The sequence below is a fragment of the Ictalurus punctatus genome, chromosome 11 (assembly GCF_001660625.3).
Source record: "Ictalurus punctatus breed USDA103 chromosome 11, Coco_2.0, whole genome shotgun sequence".
In the NCBI taxonomy this organism is placed as follows: domain Eukaryota; kingdom Metazoa; phylum Chordata; class Actinopteri; order Siluriformes; family Ictaluridae; genus Ictalurus; species Ictalurus punctatus.
Genome location: NC_030426.2, coordinates 17008262 through 17018471, shown reverse-complemented (window position 1 = coordinate 17018471; position 10210 = coordinate 17008262). Strand labels below are relative to the sequence as shown.

At 38.4% G+C, this 10210-nt stretch overlaps 1 protein-coding gene across 3 annotated transcripts; it reads right to left on the bottom strand.

The window, feature by feature from the left end:
• Nucleotides 1-1384: 1384 nt before the first annotated feature.
• LOC128634011 (unconventional myosin-VIIa) lies at nucleotides 1385-10181 on the bottom strand. 3 transcript variants are annotated; one of them, XM_053683530.1, is made up of 23 exons: nucleotides 9821-10179; nucleotides 9540-9641; nucleotides 9309-9455; nucleotides 8151-8335; nucleotides 7720-7841; nucleotides 7476-7618; nucleotides 7260-7373; nucleotides 7018-7171; nucleotides 6820-6896; nucleotides 6618-6737; nucleotides 6358-6500; nucleotides 6051-6261; nucleotides 5728-5863; nucleotides 5475-5626; nucleotides 5243-5383; nucleotides 4948-5106; nucleotides 4732-4824; nucleotides 4553-4647; nucleotides 4384-4468; nucleotides 4043-4261; nucleotides 3630-3800; nucleotides 2274-2342; nucleotides 1385-1667 (listed from the first exon to the last, which is right to left on the bottom strand). In XM_053683530.1, exons 1-23 carry the CDS (start codon nucleotides 9836-9838, stop codon nucleotides 1494-1496), a joined length of 3030 nt encoding a protein of 1009 aa, XP_053539505.1. In that variant the 5' UTR covers nucleotides 9839-10179; the 3' UTR covers nucleotides 1385-1493. The 3 variants fall into 3 exon arrangements, with proteins under 3 accessions (XP_053539505.1, XP_053539506.1, XP_053539507.1); XM_053683531.1 differs by lacking the exon at nucleotides 5243-5383 and having other exon boundaries at nucleotides 9821-10180; XM_053683532.1 differs by lacking the exons at nucleotides 1385-1667; nucleotides 2274-2342; nucleotides 3630-3800 and having other exon boundaries at nucleotides 4061-4257; nucleotides 9821-10181.
• Between the last annotated feature and the right edge of the window lie 29 nt (nucleotides 10182-10210).

The following is a 10210-nucleotide window of genomic DNA, read 5'->3' as shown; positions in this document are numbered from 1 at the left end:
CTGAGGATGCCAAGTCATTCTGTCTAACTGAAAAGTAGATCTTACCAAGACATCCCATACATCAAAGCAATTAGAAGAAACCAGGGCCACCTTGGAGACCACAAACAGGACAATCAGCCTGATTGTCAAATTCTGTGCAATGTTGGCAGAATCAGTATTAGTGGTGGAAACACGTACAGCGTGCATTGAGGCCAACCATGGGCCTGACTTGCCCTATGTCATAAGTGAGATGTAAGTTAATGTTCACATCAAATATCAGAATGGGAAAAAATGTGATCTCAATGAATTTGGCTATGGCATGGTTGCTGGTGCCAGATGAGCTGATTTGAGTATTTCAGAAACTGCTGATCTCCTTTCACTCACACTGTAACAACTGTCTCTAGAGTTTACACAGAATAGTTTATAGAAAAAAAAACATGCATTGAGCAGTAGGTCTTGTTGAAGAGAGATATCAGAGGAGAATGGCCAGTCAGGTTTGAGCTTACAGGAAGGCTATGGTATCCACTTGTTACATCCTTAGTGAGCAGAAAAGCATCTCAGAGCACCCAGATGGGATAAAACAGCAGAAGACCACATTAGGTACAACTACTGTCAGCCAAGAACATAAATCTGAGACTACAGCAGGCAAAGGCTCAATGATGTTTTTTTTTTTCTAATCTGTCAGCCTTCTGCAACTCTATGAAAATGTAAAATGATCCACACATTTTTATTACACAATTATACTGTTTCTTTCAAGTACTTCCACACTTCAGATCTCTTCTGAGTTTCCACTTGCTTGATGATAAACAAGGTATAGTGTAGATACTGGCCAATGGGGGACAGTGAGGCAGAAATACACTGCCTAATATGAAATTTCGTGATTTGTATTATTATTTATTTTTTTTAAACAGATCTGAAAATGCTTCCTTGAGACTGATGAATGCAAACGCACACAAATTGTGTCTGTGTGTGCTGCATACAAAGCTTTATAACTGCTCACACTTTCCTCCAGTCGGCTTATAAGAGATTAAAACAAAGGATGCAATCTAGGATTTTTAGAACCACGAGTTTTACTTCATGACATGAGCTTGAAGTGTGAGTTTCTAAAGCTCTCTACAGCTGACACTACAATGAGAAGAGAAAAAGAGAATTTAGCTGTGGGAAAATGAAACAAAAATGTTAGTTAGGATTAATTGTCCGATTTACCCTAACATAAACAGATTCCTCAGTGAGGAGCATTTCCTGTTGGGTTTACCTGGTTGGGTACAGATGGTCTAGAGGGATGCAGAGGGTTTGCAACCTGCTTTCCCTGCTAGATAACTATAAATAAGACTATATAAATGAGGTGGCATATATTTAAATCATGTGTGCACAACAACATTAAAAACCACACATGGTCACATGGTTAAAAATCACATGGTCCGTACACTGAACCAACATATTTCTGTTTAATCTTACAGGTGCATAAACAGAGAGAAAACAAGAGAGAAGGATGTGAGATTGTTCCTTCTTGTCTAGGTCTGTTTTTTATGCTTTAACTTGGTGTCCTTCTTGACTGTGCCATTCTTTTTGAATAACTTGAGGACTCTGTCTTTATGATCCATTATGGTGTCATCCATTGTTTTCATCATGGAGTCCACTGAATCAGTCACTTGATCCACCACTTGCTGACAGCGCTGCATATTACCCTAGGGATGACACACAGGCACATATTAAAACATACTGAATACCTGTCTAGATCTAGTGAATACAAATGTAGTCATATGCAGTTACCCAGTTCCCACCCACAAGTCTCCGCTATGGTATGACAGTCTCTGACCCGGGGAGGATGACGAGTAACATGCCTCCTTTGACACGCATGAAGATGCTGATCATGTAACATGCTTAAAAGAGAGCATTATCTACTTTATGCTGTAAACATACATGATCTAAGAGATACCTGCTTTGATCAATAGTGAGAAAGGAAGGTCATCCTTTCCCCATCAAAAGAGCAAGGCCAAACGTACTGCTTTTATTTTGTCCAATATTTTGCCTAAAATCTGTGTTTAAGGCAAAAAGTTAATTGTCACGTCACTGTTTTTGTAGTGTTTTCAAGATGGGTTATAAAACTGCTTCAAACAAAGCACGTTTTATGCAACCAGCCCTCAAACTGCACCTGTGTTTGTGCTAGCTTTGGGTATATCTCAAGTTCCCATATCTAATCTATGTAGCTATGAAAAAGATACAGAACAAATTCCAGATAGTGAATGAAACAGCATATAGAAGGTTAGTGATGTTTTGCCTCTTATGCAGACCTGGATGAGCTCACTGATGCGGTGCAGGTCATCATCAACTCCTGCTCTATTTTTTGGGATGAATCCCCCCTGAAAATATACATAAGAGAAACAATAAACAACTTGGTAATATCTATACTTTCCTTTACGATAGGACTGTACTTCCAGAAGTTTACTTATAGCTATATATTTTATGCTGCTTACAATTTCTCCACTTCTGTTGTCTACTTGAGTATTATGCTGCTTCTGCTGTTCTTTGCATTAGCGTATTGGTGTGCTGTGCTGCATCTGTCATTCCAAGACTGATATTATCCAAAGATTTTTTTCTTTTGTATTCTTACAATATAGGTACAGTAGGGATATAACCCCGGTGACCTGCTGAAATTCCTCCATTGGCCCTTCTCTATCATGCTACCTAATAATCCCATCTCTGAATTGGCTACATCACTCTCCTCTCCACTAATAGCTGGTGTGTGGTGCGCGTTCTGGTGCACTATGGCTACCGTCGCATCATCCAGGTGGACGCTACACACTAGTGCTACATACCATGTAAAGCGCTTTGAGTGTCTAGAAAAGTGCTATATGAATGTAACTGAAACGAACTAACTAACAATAAGCCTGCTACTACATACAGTGCTGTGCGAAAGTCTTACGCACATGCAAAGAAATGCTGTAGAGTAAAGATGTCATCAAAAATAATTAAATGAAATGTTTCTCCATTGAAAAAAAATACAATAAAGAGCAGTAAACAGTAATAAATGAAACAATGGCAATATTTTGTGTGACGAGACTATGCTTAAAAAAAAAGTAGGCTCAGGTAGAATTTGTGCAGTTTTATAAGGTAATGAGCTGTAAGTTTTATTGAGCATCTTACAGAACCAGTCACGGTTCTTCTGGAGACTTTGACCTTCGCACTCACTTCTTATTTTTGCAGCAAAATCCAGCAGCTTTCATTGTGTTTTTGTCTGAAAAGTGTCTCTAATGACTTAAATATGCTGCTTTCTTTACTGACATACAAACATTTTTCTGTAACGTTTAATTTTGTGCTAGAAAACTAATGTTTAGAAAGCTAAAATGTTTTTGTACTGACTTGATCATGTAGAAGTCATAAAATAAAAAAATCTATAACAAAGTTTGTACAAAAAAAAAATAGGGTGCCTAAAACTTTTGCGCAGTACTGAATGTGTAGGATAAAATGAGTTAAAATCCCAGTATCGAAAAACAAGATGCCACTGCTGGACCCTTGAGCAACACACTTAATGCAAAGATACTTGTAGGTGACATATATATATGCAAAAGAGAAACATACATGTATTTCAGTTCAGGAAAGTTCAGAACTTTTCAGAAATATATAGAAAATGTCAAATTTGTCCCCACCAGGTTTGGCAGGAAGCCAAAGAACGGGTCCCTTTTCTTTTTTTGATGATTGAAGGGCTCAGACTGTTCATCAGCCTCTTTCTCTCTCTTCTGATGGGGAACTTCCTCTTGCTTTTTCTGCCTCTCCAGAGCATCCAGCTCTTCAGCCCTGCACTCCTGCAACAAAATGGCCTACAAACCACAGACATGATGAGTTAAGTATGAGCATTTTCCTTGTCATAAATAAAATCATTAAGACAACAAGAAGGCAAGTATAGAATATAAAATAAGTATATACAGTATAGAAGTATCTGGTATAGAGTAGACCGTCATTGGAATAGTAGTGCTTTGAATACTGAAGGTATTATGTATTAATATTTACGCATAGGTCTTTAGCGAATAGCACAATATGAAGTTTCAGGTTAGTAACGCACATCTTTCTTTATCTTCTGAACAGTTTTCCGGGAATGCATGCCTCTGACATGAGCCTGTAGGAGGATGACAGCGGCTCTCTTTCGCTTCCACTCCTTCCTGGCAAAGTAGCCACGGATCTGCGCCTGCAGCAGCAAGGTGGCCTTACGCTCCAGTTTGTACTGGTGTGCTAACTGACGTGAGCGCACAGTGGCCTGAAGACGAGCATATCCCAACTCTACCTGTGCATAAGATCACGGGTTCAATCACCACACAACACTCAGATGCCTTTCCAAAGACAGCCTTTAAAAGAAAATATGAGAACCATTCAGGCCCAATTTATTATCCAACTGTTATAACTCACCACTTTATAGAATTTTCTGTCTGTGTGTCTACGCCAATACTTCTGCACAACCACAGCTGCAGACCTTTGTTTAAGAAACTGTTTCCTGCAGTCAGGAAGATTAAGATTAGCATAATGAGCATAGTACAATAGCAATTTGTATATATTTTTGGTCTTGTGTATAGCTAACCTGTGCTTGTATCCTCTCAGGACTTTCTGGATAACAAGCGCCTTCTCGTTCAAGGCCTTGTCCCGTTTCAGCTCCAACATGGTATCATGGAAATCCTGTAAGAGAGTTTGGATGATTCAAACACTGGGTAATAAATCACAGTCTACAGTCCTAGATCATGACATGTAACATTACCTTACCTTCAAAAACACTTTGGTTTTGCCAATTTTCCAGTCATCACCAGCACTGAGCACATTCTTACAAATACTCTCACTGCATGCCTTGGCACTCTCCTGGAACAGAGTAAAATGTTTTTTGATTGAACACATCATTTATAACAGTGTGCATTTTTTGCTGAACTCTTCAAACTCTAACCATGTCCTTACTCTAGATTTAAAAGGCCAAGTATTTCTCACCGTTTTTGGGTCACAGATGACGGAGTTGAGTAGGACACGATAGCGATCCAGAAATTGCTGGAAGGTGTGACGGATCGGGTAACCAGCTTTTCTGATGCGAATGGTCTCCATCATGCCCGAGTAGCGCAGCTGACGCAGACACAACTCTCTGTCAAACAGCTGGATTATACAGGAACCAACATGTGACCAAGAAAGAGAACATAATACATTCATCCCATTTCTCTAGCAAAACAGAGTTATTTAATTACACTTTAATATATAGAGGAATAACTGGATTATTTTGCACTGACATTACCATGGGTTTCTTAAAGTCATTCGGTTTGATGCAGCGAATGAAGTAAGGCTGGCATGCAGTCAGAGTTTTTATCAGGGAGTCCAGAGACTGACGAAACTGTCCACATAAAGTGGGCACTCGCTTCTTAGTGTCTGTCATTTGCTGAAAGGAGTTCATAACATGAGCGCAACAGCTCCTATCAAAAAGTTCATACACTGAATAGAAATAAAGATAAAATCTAATTTAAGCTTACATGCAAAGAGTTCTTGAAGGTGATCATCATATTGGTGTTGGCATTGCTCTTTAGATCACTGTGGAAGATCTGTTTAAGGAGCTTATTAGTGGATGTTTCCACCAACATGATGAGATCTGAACTAAGAGCATCCCTGTTCTTTTCCAGAAAACCTTACAAAGGAGCAAAATTAAATAAATCTCAATATTTCTCACTAAATATTAAGCATGAAATTTCATTTACTATTTCTATTGGATTGCCCATGGCCAGTTACCTTTTGAGTCATAATAAACTGGCCCGGCGAAATGCTCAATTCCAAACTTTTTGTCGTGACTGTTCTTAGGAGGGATGAAGACTTTGCTTTTGTCATGGCACTTATGTATCTTTTGCAGCAAGGTGGTATCTGTGCCCTGACATTAAATACATAATCACATTAGTGATCAGTAAAGATCTGTACAGTATACAATTACAAAGCAAATTCTTTTTAATGCTATAGTGTATCAATTAATATTTTTTTATATTTCTATATAGGTAGTTGAATAATGATTATCTAGTTGAGAAGACAAAGTTTGTATGATAAACATCAAACATTTATACCTTAGGAAAGTGACTCTCCTCATCAATAAGAGAAAGAATGTTGAGAGGTTTGCTGGCCAGCACATCGAGGGTGCCCTGGTTATCGATGTAGTCGATGTGTTTCCACACAATGTTCTCGTTGGTGTACTCCTCCTGCTCCATCTTAAAGACATGCTTCACAAAGAACTGCTGTAGTTGCTCATTGGCAAAGTTAATGCACAGCTGTTCAAAACTGAAAGAAAAGAGCCACACATATAAGAATAAAAGAATATAATAGTCAAATATCAGACAAATAGTAACAATGCATTTCTATATGTTTTCACAGAACCTGTTTTGCCTGAAGTTTTCAAATCCAAAGATGTCCAGCAAGCCTATTGAGTGACGGGTATCGTTGGACTCCTCAGAGGATGGCTTGTAGATGACACTATTGATTTTCTCCACAATCCACAGGAACAATCTTCCATAGATGGCCTGTGCAGAAAGATTACCCTCATGGTTAGCAGAGCTGAAAGACTTCATTTAAGGCTAACAGGAATGGTACAGAAAAACAAACATGTATTTTTACATGATCACAATATGGGTTCTCACCTTTACAAAGGCATCCCTGCCATCATTTGCTTGGTCTGTGGAAAGAGGTTTAGATACACTCTCTCTGTTAGTCATGAAGGACCTCTGAGTCAAACTTGCATCTAAAGTTTTTATATCCACCTGGAGAGAAACATAAGAAACAAGTTAGGCACATTAGGTCAAAGATTATTATCCTTTTAATAAAAGTTCTCTTAAGAATTACCTCCAACAACTGAGCAGCCATGTTGAAATGGGTAGAGGTGATAATATCACAGCCTTCCAGATGATTTGAAATGTTGGCTTAAATAAAAAATGAAAACAGACATTTTATTCTTATCATTATTGTTATGGCTTATCATACTGAACATCCAATAATGTGATCCTATGAAGTTTTACCCTTAACTACTAAAAGCCTCCTCACCCTCAAAGTCCATGTTGCCTAGGTGGAGGATGGCAGCAAGCAGCTTGTGAATTTCCCAGGACTCGTTCTCTGTGAATGTCAAAATCTTCATGGCTGAGCAGAAGCGGGCATATTCCTTTATATCATCTCGCCCCTCACAGGTAGTGCACTTGTCCTGGTTTAAAATCACAGTGACTAGGTAAGCCATTATTCAAACCATTATCTTTGCAGGTGTTATGAAAACAGTCATAATAGGACCATACCACGGTCAGATAGTTGTACTTAACAGCATTACTCAGAGACAACATTTTCTTCTGTTCAGCCTGCATGCCCATCAGCATGTAGTAAAATATATGGTAGTTCCTCTCCTCTTGAGCCTGGGAATGTTTGTAAAGGTCATTTACGCATCTCTCCATTTAACAACAAAACAAAATGTGCCTCTCTTTCATTAAAGCTGATGTTGATTTGTCAAGGTCTACCTGTTGACAGACACGTGATTTCTCCAGGAGGTACTGCTCAATGCGGGCTCCTTCAATGGCTCCCTCCTTACTGAAGTGGATATCGATGTATTTCCCAAATCGACTAGAGTTATCATTGCGAATGGTCTTTGCATTACCGAAGGCTAGACACACAAAGGATCACACCAATATTGACACTATGTGATAAGAAAGCAGTAAATTATGTAGTTTTGTTAAACCCGTGTAAAAGGGTTGACTGAACTACCTTCCAGTATGGGGTTAGCTTCAACAATCTGTTGCTCTATCCACGATTGCTGTCCACTCACTGCTGCCAGGAACTGTAGCATCAGTTTGGTGCTCTCTGTCTTTCCTGCACCAGACTCCCCACTGACATACACAAATACACAGAACACACTCTGATGATATAATAAAAATTTACCAGATACATAGCTGTTCTGAAGATACTATATTCTCAGGTTCAACCAGTTTATTCTAGTACAACCAGTACATCTAGACAACTTGAAACGACCCTCTAACCTATTCACAATATACAACATAATTGCTTTGAGTTGAGTGGCTATTCGGCATTACGATAACACACCTGCTGCATGAGCAGAAACACAGACACCCAAGCACTTTTTAACTATCAAGGGTGACCTCAGACTAAGCACAGTGATAGGAGTGTGTTTAACTGACCTGATGATGCAGCATTGGTCTTGGTGGTTGCGGCGCATGTTAAAGAAGCAGCTGTTTGCAATGGCGAACACATGTGGGGGCAGTTCCCCCAGATGCCGGTTTGTGTACTGCTGCACCTGCTCTGGAGTGTAGATCGGCAGCAGCTGGTACGGGTTCACTGCCACCAGAATGGACCCTGTGTATGTCTGAGAAAAGAGAAAACGAAGCCAATGAGTGATGAAATAACTGTCATATAGTCACTTATGTGAATGGGCTAGCAGAGAAAAGCCACCCTGTAGTTCAAACATAAAGAGGCATCAATATAATATAGCGTGTGTGTGCGCGTGGCATTCACGTCAGATTATTTGCTGTAATGTTGTAAAGCAGATTATTATGGAAAATTGTGGAACCAAGAACAACAGCACCAACAAAGGTTGTAATGGTATGAAAAAGCGACCTAAGGCTAATTTCTTTCCAGCCCTGACTGTAGATTCATGCCTTCATCAGCAACAGTCATGGTTATGTCAAGTAAAAATGCCACCTAGAGTTGACTTCCATTTGGGCTGATATTTTTCGGTCCACACGACAAATCCTCGACAGGTCATCAGGAGTAAAAATACAGTCGTGTGTAATGAACATGAACAAGGTGGATTTTTATTTATGAAATGAAATTTTACTCATGAAATATAACACTTCGGGTTAACCTTAAAAGTTTAATTATCGAACTACAGATATAACTTAGATTATTATCTAAGAATAGCTTAGATAGCCATCACATCTTGGATCACGGCCAGATATCACTGCCTTTAGACATTGTTTTGGTCTTTGATTTTCTATCTACCATATTTTTGCCAAACTGTGTAAGAACTCAGATTCTAAAGGCGCACTTTACTGAACATGGTGAATTCTGATTAAATTTGAGAATTTCCACTGATAAGGAACTTTCACTATGACACTCCCTGTTTATATAATGGAATAGGACTGGTAGCGACATAGATATGATATTAACACAAATATTAACACATACTAACCACTGAGGGCAAAGTCTAAGCAATCTCTCATCACACAGATGGATATGTTCATTCAATAATTCACAGAGCTCTATAATAAAGCCTGTAAAAGAGTTTTTTCCCCATCTAGAGAGAAAAACACGTATATGTAACTATCAGAGTGACTCACATAGATGATTCCCTCCCTGTGGCGAATCAGAAGGTTCCTGAGCAGGCCTCCTTCATTGAGGTCGCCCAGCCGAATCATGTCATCTACGCCATTAATAGATGAGGCATGTATGTGCTTCAGGGAGCTGTACTGTTTGACTTTGTGCTCCTAAAATTTACACACAACAATCAACTTTATCACACATCAAAAGACAACAGATTAAATCAGTAGGGTTCTGTTGGGTGATATTACCTTTCCTTCATCATCTATGAGTTGAATTTTGCCTGCTTCTGTGATTCTGACCTCAGCACCGATCGGCACACCTGTGCTAGAGTCCACCCACACATAATCGCCCTAAAGCAAAATTGGAAAAGAAAACAGAAAATAAATCAACGTATCAAGCTGAATATATGTGAAGTTTTTTTAAGTCATCTTTATATATATATATATATATATATATATATATATATATATATATATATATATATATATATATATATATATATATATATATATATATATATATATATTACCTGTTTTAAGACCCCCATGTCTGAGTTCTTTTCTTTCCCTGGCTGAGCAGCAAGCAAGAATAATTAATTTCAATGCTTTTAAATAAAGACATTAAGACAGACCATCAAAATGTCATATTTTCTAAAAGTTCCTGCTGTTAACCTTCAGTGTATTTATCAATTTGATTACATAGTACACACAGCCATTTTACACTACCACGTTCTGATCTAGCACATATATGCAAACAAAATAGTGCAGAAGTAGTCTAGACAAAATATCTATTAATTCTCACATGCAAGGCCTAATAATTACAATTCAGAATTACAGTGCACACTTGCATCCTTATATTCAAAAGCCTGAAAGCTAAAAAAAAAAAAAAAAAAAAAAAAACTGCAAATTTTACCTGTTTT

Excerpts from the sequence above, each read along its gene's own strand:
- LOC128634011 (XM_053683530.1), bottom strand. Across the intron at positions 6,738-6,819 it reads TGGCTGCTCAGTTGTTGGAG|GTGGATATAAAAACTTTAGA; the intron begins GTAATTCTTAAG and ends GTTTCTCTCCAG. Across the intron at positions 4,262-4,383 it reads ACAGAAAATTCTATAAAGTG|GTAGAGTTGGGATATGCTCG; the intron begins GTGAGTTATAAC and ends TCTTATGCACAG.